Source organism: Astatotilapia calliptera, chromosome 12, assembly GCF_900246225.1.
Source record: "Astatotilapia calliptera chromosome 12, fAstCal1.2, whole genome shotgun sequence".
Taxonomy (NCBI): Eukaryota; Metazoa; Chordata; class Actinopteri; order Cichliformes; family Cichlidae; genus Astatotilapia; species Astatotilapia calliptera.
The window spans coordinates 33,095,048-33,112,280 of NC_039313.1; the positions used below are offsets into that span (position 1 = coordinate 33,095,048).

General features: G+C 39.7%; 1 protein-coding gene across 4 annotated transcripts in view; it reads right to left on the reverse strand.

Moving 5' to 3' along the window:
* fras1 (Fraser extracellular matrix complex subunit 1) overlaps window positions 1–17,233 on the reverse strand; it is a 297,426-nt gene that overhangs the window by 28,362 nt on the left and 251,831 nt on the right. For 3 of the 4 annotated variants that reach the window (XM_026186630.1, XM_026186633.1, XM_026186632.1), the window contains 7 exons: window positions 16,633–16,823; window positions 13,993–14,149; window positions 10,647–10,910; window positions 9,874–10,062; window positions 8,221–8,340; window positions 6,931–7,110; window positions 676–800 (listed from right to left, as the gene is read on the reverse strand). In XM_026186630.1, coding sequence (XP_026042415.1) covers window positions 676–800; window positions 6,931–7,110; window positions 8,221–8,340; window positions 9,874–10,062; window positions 10,647–10,910; window positions 13,993–14,149; window positions 16,633–16,823 — 1,226 coding nt within the window. The remainder of the gene's footprint in view (window positions 1–675; window positions 801–6,930; window positions 7,111–8,220; window positions 8,341–9,873; window positions 10,063–10,646; window positions 10,911–13,992; window positions 14,150–16,632; window positions 16,824–17,233) is intronic. The other variant, XM_026186631.1, reaches the window with a different exon arrangement.

The following is a 17,233-nucleotide window of genomic DNA, read 5'->3' on the forward strand; positions in this document are numbered from 1 at the left end:
CCCCCCTCTAATCTTAAAGCAAAACACTTGATTATAAATATGCAGTAGTTCTCAGTTGTCAGGCTTCTCAGAGTTAGCAAAAGTACAAAAGGGCTACACAATTTCATCAACTAGCACAGTGGCCACAAAGCTTCCACACATTGCAGTCAGCCAGGCGTGAAGGCCAAATGACCTTTTTCACATGTTTGCTCGAGTCCTTGTGATCCTCATTAGTTCGGATTAGCGAGGCAGATTTATGCATGAGGTGACCCGGGACAGGAAGCTGCCACTTTCTTGCTGTTATAAAAGCTTTAGAGTTTGTTAGATTTTTAGATTTCTTTCATATCTTTCAATTTTATGGCATCGTTAAGGTTTTTTAATTAAGCTAAGCTTTTAAGTGATCAGAAAACATTTCTCTTTCTGGTTTTCTTTCTTAATTCCTGCCAACAGCTTGTTTTCTGCACCATTTAAGGTTGTTCCCTGCACTTGAGCTTAAAGGTCCCTCTTTGGACACACAAGGACTGCTGACTTATTTCTTGGCCAAACCGGGAACAAAGTTATTTGTCTTTAGGAAGAACATATAACATTTCAGAGCTTCTGTTGTAGTCAGTAGATATCTGCATCAAGACCTCCTTCATGAATGAATTTCAAAATGTGTTAAGCTACCAGGTATCGTAAAAATCTTCTGCCATTCACCTCATTTGTCCCGTCGGACACAGTGAAGGAGAACTGGTCAGCATGTTTCTCTTCTTCACTGCTGTGGACGTACTGGATGCTGCGTGATGCCAGGTCAGCCTGTGTGAAGGTGCTGATCCTGGTGCCTAAAGAGACAAAAGAGAGAAAAGTAGTCGTTAAGCCCAAAAACGTCCATTATGTTTGTTATTTCATCTTTCATATTTTGGTATGAGATGGTTTTACACTGCTAAAAAAATAGGTTATGCTTGATGATCACAGCATAACACAAAGTTGGTTATACTTAAATCTGTCCAATTAAGAAGCAGAAACCACTGTGAGTCTATTTCAACCTCGTTAGTTTAATATTAAAGCAACAGCAGGTGCAAAACTACAAAACTCTGGAACAGGGACTGGCTTGGCAGACCGTTGCTCTCTCCTGATCCCTCCTGACTGATTTTTGTCTACCTTTGATTTTCTTTGTGTTCATTCTGGTGTCCATTCCACCAGTTCTGGTGGTCTCGGGCAAATGCCAGTTCAATAAAGTGAGAAACTTCAGAGATGAATTCTTCCGCGTCTGTTTCCGTTATGTTTCCATGTGATGTCTCATCCTTCATATTTTGTTGTGACATGTGTTTGAAAGCCACCGTGGCATTTTCTGACCACACACTGAGTTTGTTTCCTCAATTTGGCTCTTATCAAATTTACATGGGGATAAAACTAAACTGAGACTGAAGTCAAACTGAAATAATAATGCTTCTCTTTACTCTGTGTTGCCTCTGCAGATTAAAACCCAGTGAGAAACATAATCAGGTTTGTCTGCAACAATCCAGCATCACTCAGCATGAAACTAAAGGTGACTGTCTTAAAAACAAGAACTTCCCAGGAGTTCTGTTATCCTCGCTTATTGTGGATGCAAAGACCTGATGCAGCCATTCGTAAGAACGCATTTATGGTTATTCCTGACATACAAAGTGTGCAACAGACACATTACATAGTTATCTATGATGTGCATTAATAAAGAAAAGGACAGAACTTCTTCTGAATTTCCATTTTCATTGATTTCCAGCTGTGATATTTCATTTTCCAACATTTTCACATTGGACAGTTTAACAAACCCATAATATTATCACATAAATTGCGATATTAAATAAAACAAGGAGTCAAACAGAAAAACAAACAAACAAAAAATGGTTTTAAATCCTGATTTGTATCAGCTTCCAGTTAACTGGTAGCTGATACAAATCAGGCGCAAGAAAATGAGAGAAAGAGCGCTGAATTAGAAAAATGATCCTACCAGCTTCAAGAAAAAGAAGGTGAAAGGAGAAAGAATGGGCTCTCCAAGACAAAAAGAATCAGGAGCTCCAAGAAAAGCTTGATGAAGCTCTGGAAAAAAATTAAAGAAATCCACCAAGACAAGAAACAACAGCCCATAGAGCAGAGAGACATGCAGAGCAAACTCCAAGGCATGGAGGAAAAATGCAAAGCACTGCAGGTAAAGCATAAGAAAACTCTGCACAAAAATCAACAGTTGCTTTGAGACAAGAAGCAAATGGAAATGAAACAGAAACAAAAGGACTCCAAGCTTGAAGAGATGGAGGAAAAACACAGATTGCTCCAAATAAAGCTCGATAAAACAGTGCACAGAAATAAAGAGTTGCTTCAAGAAAAAGACCAACAGAAAATACAACAGGAAGAAGAAAAACTTATTCTCCAGAAGAAAAACACTCCAAGAATTGTATAATGAAACGAAGTACAAAACAACTGTACTGGAAGGAGAAAAGAAAAAACTGCTCAGAGATGCAGCATCGCATCAATGAAATGCTGAGAAACAACACAGAACTTGAGAAACTTTCCAACAATTTGAAGTACAAAAACACTGAAATCCAGGCGCAAAAACAACAGAAAACACACGAAGACCTGCAGCGTAGACTTCAAGAAATCCAGAAGAGAAACCAGCATTTAGAAGACATGCACAAGAAAGCAGAACAGAGAAATACAGATATGCACAAAGCAAAGCGAATGGAGAAGGCAACAGTTAAAGAACTGAAAGACAAGCTTGAAGGAAAACAAGAAGAATTAGAAAACATGGTGAAACGATGCAACAAACTTGAGAAAGAAAACGCAGAAACAGTCGATGAGCTGAAAACCCTCAACGAGCAGAAAACACTGCTCGTGCAACAGTGTCTGAAAAAGAAGGGAAAACGCCTCCACTGGTTCTGGAGGAGGGACACTGCTGCTCCTCACCTGATGTAACCTCGTTTTCTTCCACCTCTATTCCATCTTAATTTTCACCACTCCTCTCCCCTCCCTTCTTCATCCTTTTTTCACCCTCACCCCCCCGACCAGTCCCGGCAGTTGACTGCCCCCTCCTGAGCCTGGTTCTGCCATAAGTTTCTCCTTTAGCTTTCTTTCATTTTAAAAGGAGTTTTTCCTATCCACTGTCGCCCGGTGCTTGCTCAGAGGGGATTGTTGGGGGTTTCTCTCCTCTCTCTTTTGCCTTCTTTTTCCCCTCTCTTATCCCTCTCTTTTTGCCCCGTCTACACTCCCTTTACCCTCTTCTTTTCACCCCCCCACCACCTCCTTTTCCATTCCCTCCATCATCTGGGGGGAGATGGGGGGGGGAACGATAAACACAATTGGCCACATTTTACATGTGTTTGAAAAATGTCTTTATTCAACAATAATTCATCTTTAGTATAAAAACAAGAAATGGGCAATAGCTGCATGTGTGTTTGTGTGTGTGTGCATAATATACATAACTTGTATCCCAGAAGGAATTAACACTAGATGGGTAGAAACAAGTTTCAAAGACTAGAAATGAAAGCATGTGAGTCCTAAAATCTAAGCTCGTTTCACCGATAGGTGATGTTACATTTTAAATCAGGCACTTCATTACAGACTGTCATTGTACGGAGGTACATTACATAACATGAAAATGGATTTCTCATGCTGCAGGTGACCTCGCTGCGAAGGTATTAACTTGTTGAATAATTTAGTTATTTCTCACCACAGAGGGGAGGGAATTTCACAAAGTTAAAAAAAAAATTACAACTTGTAAAAACTCATTCAACATGCCAACAACGCATCGAGGAAATAAAGACATCTCAGCATCAGCTCTCTTCATGTCATCTATTGACAGCAAAATGAGCGCAATTCTGTGGTCTTCCTGGCTTTTGGCATCTACTCCTCAGCTGAAGGTTTATACATCATTATAATCAGGACAGGCAGGCTGTGAGACAGATCCAATATTCTCAGTCAGTGATGAAAACCAAGCTTTTTTTTAGCTCCATCATATTTAAGCAAATTACATTTTCCATTTGTCCTGACAGGGAATAGCAGAAAATGCCACATTTTGTTTAAACATGGGCTGAATGCTATGCAGGTTAACATCTGAGCTGATACCGTGGTACAAAACACAGCAAAAATCATTCCTATTTTCACACGTGAAGTTAAAACTTTCTGGGAAGTTGAGTATATTGGATGTTTAATGGTTGTAGAGACTGTCTGATGTTAGTTTAAGTCTGAATCCGATCGGCTTATCTGTCTAGTTGTGGTCTGCACAGATGTCCGGTTTTTAGAAATAATTCAAGGGCAATAGTGTGATATTTTGTATTTATTTATTTCCTTTTCTTTGTCCTTCTTTAAGAAATTTGTATTGAAATAAAAACAAGAGCAAGGGCTTTTATTTTGTCCTGCTGAAACCCACGTTACTGTACTTGACATAATTCTTTTTTATTTATACAGATATGCAGATATACTACATGTGTACAATTCATCTCATTGTTTAAATGTTTAATAATAAAGTACATGAATATTATATATTATAGTAAAGTATATTTCCTATTAACTAAGCAGGTCATTCTCTTTCTCTTCACAATGCTGTCTTTAAATAAAAATATATAATTCCCTATATTCCTATCTATTCCAAACAATGGTAGTAAGCAACAAAGTTTTAAATTTGTCACTTTGACTCTTAATTTATTAACCATGAACAAGAGGTCAGAGGTCAAATGTAGCATGATTCCTTAAATCCTTCTATGATACTTTCTGTATGTGGACCAGAGACAGGCAATAACGCATAATCTCATTACTTTTTTAAGTAAAGAGTAAAGTAAGGGATTACTATTGCAAAAAAGGTAATTAGATTACTGTTACTTTCCTGTAAGCAGGCTACATTACTGCGTTACTAAACCGTTGTGATTTTGTTTGTGAGAGTGTCTCATGAGCGTGGAACGTCCGCGGCAGCAACAGACGTGTGTAGATCAGCAACGGATAATATGGAGTGCGGGAGAGAGTACGACCATGCAGCGTTTAAAGCTTGGAAGTACTGACATTACTTTGAGTTTGATTCTGTAAAAAGTGACAAAAACATTGAAAAAATCCATGACCGATTACGCAGAAAAAATAGAAAAAGGTCTGTTGCTTTATTACGTATTCAGGTTGTGTATCATGTTTTTAAAAAAAGAAACAAAGTAACTAAGTAATAAAGCAATTACTTTTAAAAATAAGAAATCGGTAAAGCAACAGGATTACTTTCTTGGAGAAGTAATCAGTAATTAGTAACTAATTACTATTTTAAAAGATGTGTTGTGTCGTTTAATATAGTCATAGTTTCTAAGTTATTAAGGAAGCAGTTCACCCATCGGCTGTGGGAGGTGAATATTTCTACTCTAATGAGCAACATCAGGCAAAAGGAAGACACCATTACCTGACCAAAGTTAACCTGGCCGATGGATCTGACTGAAGTCTTTCCTTCTTTAATGTGGCAGAAAAAGGGCTACACACTCAACTTTAAGCTTTATCGGAATTTTAAACTTTAGGATCAAACAACATAAGCTGTATCTACTTCTGTCATTTATTAGGAAGCTTGAGCTACGCCTCAAACTAGTGTCTAAAACAAAGCTGCAAAAATCATTTGAGGAGGTGAGGCAGGTTACTGTCTTAAGCATTTTGCGAGACAAGTGCCTTTTGGCAAACACTCAGCTGGAGAGGTGTGTCATAACCTCAGTCATTTAATAAGCCCCTTGAAAACATTGGCTTTGAGAGCGGGAGCTGAAAGGGAGCATTCATCTCTTTGTGCTGTTACCTTGACATTCCTCGTATGCTGACAAGCTTCCCATAGGGGCAGTGGGCTAGCTGTGCGTGTTAGCATGGTGTGACAGACTGGCTGAATGGCTAGCAGTAATTATCCGGTGCTGCTCTGTGGCTCAGAGGTGATCTGATGCTTGAAGATCGGGGAGCAGTGTTAACATCCAGCTCGTTAACATGCTGCAAGCACTCGTGTGGGGAATCCGTTCAGCCGGGGCTGAAATCCTCAACAGCACGGAAGCTAATAATCACCTCTCTGTGATCGGAGGATGCATCAGTTATTCCTTTTTTGTTTTCTCTTTATTGCATCACAAGATGAGAATTTTAGTTATGGCTGCAGTCATTTGAAGTTTGTTTGTGTCACAAGAAGCAGAAAGACAGAGTGCGTGAGTGTGTCTGTTTTGTAGAGGGCAGCTGGAATAGAACAGAAATAATGGATGGAGGAACTGGAGCAAGCTTCATTACAGCTCCGTCTGTGTGTGGAGTCAGTTATCATATACAGAAGGGAACGAGTTTCCATCTACAGAGTTTGTGATGAGATTTGGTTTTGGAAAGTTTTTGGTTCCATTTTCTTTTGTTATTGTAGTGAAGTCGGGTTTTTGTGATTAAGTTCTTAGCTCCCTGCTTTAGTTTTATTGTCGGTCCCCGGTGTTCCCCTGACTCTCTTGGTATTTGATGCATGAAGGTTTCCTCAGCTCAGCTCTCATGCTGCCACACCCTGTTGTCACTAAAATACTTCTACTACCATCACACCAACAGGCACTTTAGAATCACCAATTGACAAGCATGTCTTTGGACAGGCTCAAACCGGAGAGGTGATCAATGCACCACAGCGCTGCACACCCCTGGAAACTTTGGGGAAAACGCCATTGGTTGGTGTTGGTTGCCAGGTGAAATCAGAGTCTGCTGCACCAAAAACATAAGTGTAATTGCTTTGGTAGCAATCAGAATGCCATAGTCACCTGCAGTTTGCATGCAGGATGCCAAGTACTCACCGAGCAGTTGAAAAAGTTTGGTTTGGTTTAGTGTTTGGCTGTCACCTTTGCTTTTGCACCCTCTGTGTCAGCCCCTTGTGCATATGTAATCACACCTTTCCCTGTGCTTTGCCTCACAAACAGCATGCACACCTGACTTTCTGTACAGTATGGAATTAGCTTCTAAAAACACTGACATATAGGCCTGGTCTACCTGGACTGGCAGTATGCTCGAGGTGCCCCAGGCTCGTCTGTTTGGTGACACGGTAGATGAGCTCGCCCGGCTCGCTGTCCTGGTCGCTGGCTGACAGCTGCAGCGTGGTCAGCTTCTTCACTGAGTTTTCATCAAGCACCAGGCCTTTGTTTACCACTACAGATGGAGGGAGATGGTCCTCTGCAAGATAAAATAAATAAGGTCAGTATAAAAAGAAAAGGAGCAGAGAGAAGAAAAAAATTCCCCCGTCAAGCTAAGATTTATCAGTAAAACCCGGCTTTTGGCAGCGTTTGGGAAAACAATTCATCCAAAAGGAAATCAAAGTATTAAGAATCAGTTTCTTATCCTGGTAAAAGGGAGAAAGGATGGACTATAGCAGAGGAGGTGAAATAAGCTGAGATTTATATAGACCGAGAACGACAGTTTCATATCAGGAGGTGTGAAAAAGTGATATAGGTTTGAAAGATGTAAAAAAAAAAGATAGAAAAGAGTGAGAGAAGGGCAAAGAAGTCATCAGAGGGCAGTACGGCAGGAAGAGATATGGAAGGAGAGCTTCCCTGTAGTCACATCTGAGAGGGTGCAATAAACAGAAAAGTGAAAAAGGTGAGAAAATAATAGGCTAAAAAGAGAGCTGCAAAAGATATGAGAGAGTCGGGATGCTGCTCAACCATGAGGGAAAGGCAATCCTTCAATATCCAGTAGCTTCTCATGTGGACACTGGATTCAAACTGCTGAACCAGTGCAATAGTTGGTTTTATCCCCAGAAGGAAGCGAGAGGAAGCTTTTTAGATGGAAACAGTGACAATAAAAATGTGCGCAGCTGAGTTTTCAAGGTTTATCATGGCTCAGAATGGGTCTTTGGCAGTTGACTACACACAACTGCAAAATAAGTCTGCGTAGCTTAAAATAAAAATGCATCTTTTTTTCTTTTCTCACAATCTCAAAAAGAATAGTGTCATTTATATATGACTAAAAATTGCCAAAAATAATTGCATTACAGTGATGATAAAAAGAAAATCACTGTAGCGAATGAAATTTACAAATTTCTGAGAATGTCGATTAAAAACCCAAAACGAGCTCATTTAACATGCGAAAGCTAACAAGCTGTAAAAGTGGGTTATAAATAACATGACTGCACACAATTCGTATTCAGGACGTATGCAGGATGCAGCATCACATCAGTAACCACGCCTGAGACGGAGGGATAAATCTGCAGTAATTGCCTTCTCGTCTCCACCAAATGAAAGAACACTTCAGTCCCTGCTTTGCAGAGGGTGGAGGAAACCCTACCGAGCACACTGATGAAGAAGGACTGGTCGATCAGTTTGTTGCCCTCCGGATCGAGCAGGTTGAACTTGAACGACAGGCTTCCTCCTTTCTCCCCCTTCTCGTGGCTGTACTGCAGCAGGCCTGCAAGACAGAGACAAGCACTCGGTGTCAAAGCTTCTGACTTCATGCAAAAGTGTAACTGCTGGGAATAATTAAACTCCAATGAATCACACGACCTTAGAGCTAAATTACTGTGAGCGAAACTAGAAAGCACTGAGAGCTTTGAATGCGTCTTCTACGCTTTTATTTTGTCTTATCACTAAGTTTTTGAATGTAATTCAAACAATGAGTGAACTGAATTTAGCAGAAATGTGGTTTAAAATTACATTTTGATAAATGTACACTGCAAACCACCTGTGACCTTTTCTGCATTTTGTATTCTTGCCCATGTCTGGGTGAAAGCAGCAATAAAACTGGAGCAATTTTTACTCTGCCATCAAGCTGTGCAAGTTAAGAGTTCATCAATAAATACCTCTTGCTTCTCAACCCACCCCTCTGCCATTATCTTACCTCCAACAACAAAACTAAGAAGTAAGATAATAAACTGCATACACAGTTAGCTGTAGCCACTGTGACATCACCAAGTTAAAATGACCTGTTATAGCAGCTGATGGGGCATTTAACCTCTAAGGTGGTCCCGAGACGCCACGTCAGGACATGTTTGTGACTTAAGGACGCATGCGTTGAGGTATCAGTCGAGGTTAAATTGCTCTGAACAGGATCTCAGGACTGTATTACACATGACCTTTTTTCAGTGATGGTCATTCACAGTGGACATAGCTTCCTTTAATGCTCTCTCAAACCACTTCCTTTCTCTGTCTTAAATGTGAACCTCCATATCCTCAAAATAGTCTCTTGTCTTGTCCTTTCCATGCACATGCACATCTGGGGCTTGTATTGAAGAGCTGAAACTTCAGGCTCTCCTGTATTTGCTCTGCACGTGCGGAGTGGTTGTTTGCTCTCTCCTGTGTATTAAATCCAAGCACTCTTCACTGCACTGCACACCATACCAACATTTATCAGTCCAGCTGCATTCGACTCAAGAGCTTTAGTCTACCATGACTCGGACGCCTGAGCTGAAAGTGTGAAAGCATATCCCGTTTTATAATCTATTAAAGGGCCCATAATTTATAATGTTGTATTCATTCAATCTTTAAACTACAGGTCAAGACCACCTTTGTCACAAAGGAGATGAGCATTTGGTTAGATGGTTAAAATATGGGCTATAACAGTGGCTTTGATACTTTTACTTTATGTTCTACAACATAAAACATTTTAAGTAATTTGCTAACAAATTGCTAAATTACAGAAATTGTTGTAACAGGCAACATCATCGCATCAAATGCAGGAGTTTTACTTCATCTGTAGCCTGACGTGTTTCTTTTGCTGATACGATATCCTTATATGTTGCTAACTTCCACGTTGGCCTGCAAAAGACATCATGTCACTTTATCTGCTGGTTCCTGCTGGTCACTGGGAAAAACGCAGGATTAAAGCAGTCGTTCCAAACCTAGAGGTGACATCCATCTTTTATATACAGTCTAAGATAAAGCAAAGACCGAAAACTGTGGGACATCTGTGCAAAGTTACAACAATAAAAACTAAAGCTGGCACCTTTGTTGACGTCCTCCTGAGTGAAGCTCTGAATGGGACCTCTCACAGAAACGCTCTCCGCTCGGCTGCTCCTGTTGAGCTGCAGCTTGCCGACTGGGGGGTCTTTGGTCAAGATGTACCGGAGCTTCAGGTGGTCTGAGTCGATGTCAGTACCTTTCAGATTCTGCTCTGTGATCTTAGATGATGACCCTGAAAAAGTACAGAAATGTCAGTGATCAGATTTTACTTTACATTTATTTGATGACTTTATTTATTTGATTGGATTCTTTTTTTTTTCCGACTGAAAATACAAGAGCTGCTTAAACTCACTTGCAGAGACTGAGAAATACTCTTGAAACAAAAACCTTAACAAGCCTTAATTTGTCTTTTAATAACCCATAAAAAACCCCAAATATTTCCCCACACACGAAAAGCTGGACATAACAAATAAAATAGGAAGAAAAAAGTGGAAAATATTAAAAATGGGGCACTACAGTGTATCATAATACATTCATGTGAATAATTACTAATCAGCTGAGGTTTTTTTTTTAAATAAAAACAACACTATTTTAACGTAGTTTCTCACTCTAAGCAGGGGAACTATGAACAAACTGATTTAGGAGGAAGAAGAGAAAAACAAGAGGCTATAAGCGTGAAAAGAAAAACTACTGAGTTTATTTATGATTGTAAAAGTATTCTGACTGGTGTCCCCGGGCGTCTGGTTTAACCTGAGATGAGTCAACATCTCATTAAACACAGACATATCGTTTATTACTGCATTTCTTGACTCTCACCTGCTGGAAGCTGCAGTCCTCTGTTGACGGTCATTCGAGGTCCCTCGCTCCTCGTGACGTCCATCGTGAACTCCAGGCGGCCCGTGTGGGTGTGAATGCCATCGGTGAGGGTGAAGGCCATCTCGTCTGCTCCCCCGCTGACAGTTTCAGGCGTGTAAACCAGCAGCTGATCCACCACATCCTGATAGGTGAATGTGGAGCCCTGCGTTAGGACGCGACCGTTCTCCAGTGGCTGGGAGTAGAACTGCCGCCTGCGGAGCTTGCCTAGGGGAATAAAAAATAAACCAAGCTCAGATTGTGAAGTGGGTGTAAGTGGGGGAGTGGTAACTGAATAAGTACATCTTTTTAATTGCTCTGATTATCTAAGTCAAATGGAGGATGTTTGAGTTTTTCATGCAGCACATGAAAGACAAGAAAGCTCTTTGTAGAACCTAATGAGACATTTTAGATTCCTCTAAATTACCCTGCTTCTTAAATCAAAGCCCAGGTTTAAATAGGATTTAAGTCCAAATCCTGCAGCGTGAAGAGGGGAGACACAGACGTACACCCTCATTTATTCCCTCCCACACATTCCCTCTTCTTCTTCTTTTTTTTTTAAACGTCTGCAGTGAAACGTTTCCGCACTGTTTAAAAGTAGAAGATGAACAAATCAAACACTTCCACCAATCCTCTATGGAGGATTTAAAAAGCCAAAAATCATTGATTAAATCAAATACAACCCCAATTTCCAAAAAATGTTGGAATGCTGTGTAAAAAATGAAAAAATGATTTACATAATAAACCTATGAAAATATTTTCAGAGCTTGCAGTCAATTTATTATCTATTGCCCTGCAGTATTTATTTTCACTGGATTTTCTATATTTTGCCTTTTTTTAAATGAATCTTTTATTTTGTCAGTGCAAATCCATCGTTGGGGTATCCCCATGTTATTTGCATTAAGATTAATTCATAGAGTTTGAGACTGTTTGGCACTAATTACCTGAAAATTATGTGCATTTAGAAATATCTCTTGGCCTTAGACTGCTTCGACAGCACGAGGTCTACAAGTGCGTGCACATTTGCTGGAGTGTTGCTGCAACCTGGCATCTTTATTAGGCTTGAAGGGGTCTCTCATACTTCCTCTAAGATAAATAGATCGTTGTAGGGGTGTGTGTGTGTGTGGACAGTGGAGAGGTGGCCAGTTAAAAAGACGAGCTGACTGGGAGTCATCGACACGCCTGAAATCACTCATCTCCCGCTCTGTCCCATCAACAGTTCACGCCGGTGGTTTTATGGCGGAGGCACGCTTGGTTTCACCAGCTGCTTTATGGTGCTTTAACTGAGTGGGAGGGGGGGGGAGATGTCCCAGACCAGGTGTCTGTTGGGGTGGGTGAGGAGTATGGGAGGGGTGATAGTTGAAGACAGCATCGAGTTAGTATCAAATGGACATCTAATCCATACGACTAATTTGCATGATCAAGACCAGGAATTCAGAAGTGTCAGTCGGAGATTGCCTTTGCATTAACAAAGCTCCTTAAATCCTTAAATACAGAACAGTCAGTTAGAGAGAATGCCTTTAAGTTTTGGGTCATTATGGCGTTAAAATAAAAATCGTAACATGTAAAGAACAAATGAGATCCTGTGAAACAGGGTTTATATTCCGCCATCTTTCACGACTTTGTAAACTTTGCTAAAATTGGGTTAAAAGACATTTTTGCTGTGACTAAGTGCTGTATACTTATCTTAAAAAAATGTGTTTTTCGTGAAGCAATTTCTTTTGGTCTACCAGACTGTGGCAGGTGGAGAGAAAATTCAATTTGGGACGGTGAGAGGGCGTCAGAAAAACAAAGTGTTTGGAGGTCAGTTGATTTGAGTTTGTGTCGCTGTGTCATGTGAGGAATGGCTGCAGTCAGAATGCAGCGCTGCAGCGGGCGGCCGCTGTGTTTGTCTTGTTTTAAACTGTTTGGGTGTCGGAAATAAGAGTAATGTGTTTATGACTCTGTGTGTGTCTGTTCATCTCTATCACGTCCAGAACTATTTACTATCAACATGCCAGGTACCTCTTAACATAACTCTCTCCTGAGCTCTGTGTTAGGTTTTGTGTGTGTGCAGATCTAAAGTATGTGAGATATTTTAATATACTGACTGCACATCACTGCATATTTTTCCATGTTTACCTGCTGGGTTGCTGCTGTGGTAACACATAATTCTGTTTTTGAAGCGTCTCTGTTGCTTTCATATTTGAAAAACATATATGATGCCATATGAACTGGTGAATAAGCAAATGGACTTTAAGAGGAAGAATAACTAAACGTATCTCAAAAGCATCTGTTTGTTTATCTAAGTAACAGTAAAATTGCATAATTTCCTCAGGGATTAATAAGGTATTCTGATTCTGAGATCAAAGGGACTGTTCTAATTGCACTTTTCTGGGTTCATAATCCCACCAATTTTGATAAAATCCCCAACATCACTGGCTGAAATGCAGCTCTGAACCATTAAAGAGCTGGACAGATGTAGACAGTCACTGTTGTACCTCTCGCCTCCTCCGTACATCCCGAAGATGATTTGAACCAAAACCTTCGATTTCTAAGGATACAATTTAAAATTGGTTCTTTGCTAAATTCTCTGTTATGTGTAGACAGTCCTCTGAAAACAGCCAGGTAATAGGACTGTACTGAAAATGAGTGAAGAAACAGCCAATGGCAAAAAACAACTTTGAAAAACCACTAGGAAGCCCAGAGAAGTACCGTTCAAGTCCACTTAAAAATACAAGAAAATCTTGCTTCTTGGAAGCAAAACATAAAGAAATGAAGGGTGAGTCAAGAGCACTCTATAATAGAGAGCAAAAAGCAATAAAAATGTCAAGTTTATATAGATGAACTGAGTTTTAGCCAAAAAACTTGCTAAAGCTATAAATCACTTCAGCTGTTAGCTACGTTAGCAGCTAGCTACATGTGAGTAATCAAATCAAGCTTTTAGCTGAAAATAATGGATAAATAATTGCAATAAAGCTAGCTAAGGCTATGAAGAAGATTGTGTACATTTTCTAAATCGAGACCTATCAGTTAAATTGCCTAATAATTAAAACAATAAAATTTAAGTTTATTAACTAGCAGTATGAATTAGCAAAGGAAAACTGTTAGCTAACTGCTAGACAAATGCACTAAGTTATTAACAGATAGTAAACTGAGCAGCAGCTAAAAGTAGTTTATAATAACAGGTTATTACTTATAGACAGAAAGAAATAGTTTTTAGTAAGCTGAAAGTAATCTGCTGCTTTAAAATGAATTCTCATAGACAGACTTAACAATGAAAGGTGCAGTTGAAGAACAGCCTTTACAGGCCAATGCAGTCTGTGCTCACCATAGCTGGGAATTCTGATAATAGTGAAGAGGATCTCGTTCTCTGGTGTGTCCTGATCGTGGACGCTGAGAGACGAGTTGGTGATGACAACTCCAGAGTTTTCCTCTATATGGATGCTGCTGACGGACACCACCGGCTCTTTGTCCTCTTTACTCTGCTGAAAGACAATAAAATAAAGACATCTTTTAATATTTGTGGAATAACTACACTGTTCCTCACCAACAGAACACCAGCTTCACAAAGCAGATCTCAAACAATTTCTGTTAAATTATTTTAAGTAATGGCAGATTACTCCTGTTCCTGCTGATTTTATTTTTATTTGTGATGTGGTCCAGTTTTTGGTTTCTGTCCTGATGCTTTGACATCTTCCAAGGTCTACTCAAACATTTTGCTTGTATACGCTCAAAAATTTAGACACAGGTGACCAGGAATAACCAGCATATTTCACCAGAGATGTATAATCTTTTCAGGTCCCTTGTTGGGGAGATGTTTTCCTTCAGTCAGCCAAGTGGTGTGTCTGCAGGCTTTCCCTTAACTGCAGACTCGTTGGCATATTCAGATTTTTTGTCTTATAAATGCAGATTACAATGTGGTTCTGTTTGGTTTGTTTCACACAGCCACAATGTTCAGGTGTTAAATATAACGGTTTTGTGACATATCTGTGGTTTGTTATTGCCAACAAAGTAATAAAGCAGAAGCAGTCCTCCTGGTGTGGGGATTTCATATTTTTTGCCAGGGGTTGTATACTACCACCTCTACATTAATACACACCGTGAAAGATTTATTATATACAGGTCACGTGTTCAAATACACACACTCAACAAACTTAACAGCTCACTGACAACCCCATCAATCCAACTCAAGACCTAAAACAGGCTTAAGTGATGGATTTGGAATCTCAGTTTGTTTATGTGTTTATGAAGGAGAAAAAAACAGGGACAGCCTGAGGCCATAGCAGTTTTTCCTTGGAGGAAGCCTTGTGATGCTCAAGGACAGCAGTAAAAAAGAAAAACAAAAGCTGAGTAAGACCTCTTTTTTTTTTTTTTAAATTACTAATAGAGCGTGGAGCTGTTAAGACCTCGTTTCATCTCTTTTCATCAGCACAGACACCACTTAATCAGCTCAAACTTTTATGGGTGTGCACCAGCTTCAATTTTTAAAAAGTGTTTTTGGTCTTTTTCAAGCTTTTATCGTCTTCTTTTGAAGAAACGAAAGCATCAACAGGGGCGACTTATCTAACTGAAACTAATTAAACTTGGTGATTTGGACTGATGGGGGTACAGGGTGAAGTGCAACAGTTTCCAAAATGAAGCATTACAGGCATAAGACTGAAAAATGTGTTACTTATAAAACAATGGTTTGAAACTGACAGACAGGACATGAACTTTACCTCAGACCTAGAATATTATGCAGTCCTGTGAAAAACTAAGTACATACCACGATTCAATAGCTTTTAAAGGCGTGCTTGAAATTATTGACATTTTAGACGAGTCATTTTAAGCCAAACTTTAGCTGTCAGCAGTCAGATGACCTGACATTTGACTCTAAAATACTTTGGTATACAAATGAATTCATGGCTGACTCAATGTCCAGGGTCCTCTGGGTCCAAAACGAGCCCAAGTTATCGTCCATCCACCACTGAGCTGACAGTTGGTAAGAGGTCTTTGTGCTCATATGCTGTGATGGTTTTCACTCGTGGTGCAGTGCACCATGGTCAAACATCTCCGCTCTGGTCTCCCCTGATCAAAGGATTTTGTGGTTCATCCAGATGCAACTTTGCAAACCTGAACCGTGATGCCAGGATGGTCTCTTTAGAGAGAAAATGCTTTTTCCTGCTAACATTTCTAGTAAGCCATTCTTGTTCAGTCTTTCTGAGAGTGTAAACTTTAACACTGTCATAAACTTAAACATTTAACATACTAACTGTGTAGTGTAAGATTGAGCTCTCAGTTTTTTGTAATTTCTGAGCATATGGGTGAATTTGTTGGAATATCCACTCCTGACAATTGTTTACTTGTGAAACGTTTGGGAATGGCCTTAAAACTCTTCCTAGATTCATAAGCTGATGTCTTTCCTCCTAAACACACCTACAGACCATCAAATTCCCAAAATATCCACCATTATAGAGGCGCTCACACTTGCTGATGATCAATTAACCGAGTGCATTTGATTACCAGCACTTGACTATGACTTACCCTGTTAATTCCCATGGACGCAATAAGGATATAGTTAGTTTTTTATTTATTTAAGCAGCAACGTCTGTGGTTAGAAATGAATTTTGCTGGGAAAGAAAACCATTTCTGTGCTAACCTAGCTAACTGATAACTGTCCTCCCTCTTCTTCATCACATTTGGCTAAAAATAACACAAACAAAATAGTAATGCCTTGAGACGGCAAAATGGGGCTTCTCAAACCAAGGCGTTGTGTCATTGTGGTTACTTCTGCCATAGAAATGAAGGAAAGTGCAACGGTATATTTAACACAAACACCTTCAAAAATTAAGAGAGTTGAAACAAAATCTTCAAAGAAAAACAAACTTCCTTTATTTTGAAATACATTCTTAATTATACATTAATCAATGTCACTTATAATGATAGTACTACAAGATTTAGTAGTAGTAGCTTTTTAGTTTTTCCTTACCTGGATGTCAATTTCCACACTGAAAGCTTCCGTCTGACTGAGCCCGTCGCTGATGTAGACGCTGAAGATGTCCTGCTTGGTTTGAGGTTTAAGCTGGCTCTCCTGGACGTAAGAGATATGGCCAGATGTAAGGTCCTCCACAGAGAAAGGCACGTCAGGGGTGACGACATGTGAGCCGCCAACAGAGCTTCCTGATTGACGAGAGAACAGAGGAAGAGATGCAATTTAGAAAACAAAGAGCACAGGAGAGCCACCTTTGTCCCCAAAGCCACTGCTTTGTAACTCCAGCAGATAAGACCATTTCCTGCACCAGAAACATAAATTTCCTTCGGGATTAATAAAGTATTCTCATTCTCTTTTTATACTACCGACACTTTATTCACTCTTAGTCACTTACAGTTATTTATTCACCTCTCAGTCACTTTAATTTTAAACTGTGTAATTTTAAACTGTGTATTTATTATCTCACTCTTATTGCCTGTTCGTATTGTTCTTATCTTCAACGTTATGCTGCTATGTTGTATGTTAATTGCCCCTTGGAGATAAATAAAGTCTTTCTGATTCTGATTCAAATTCAAAGTGCACAAAATCATTTTATTCA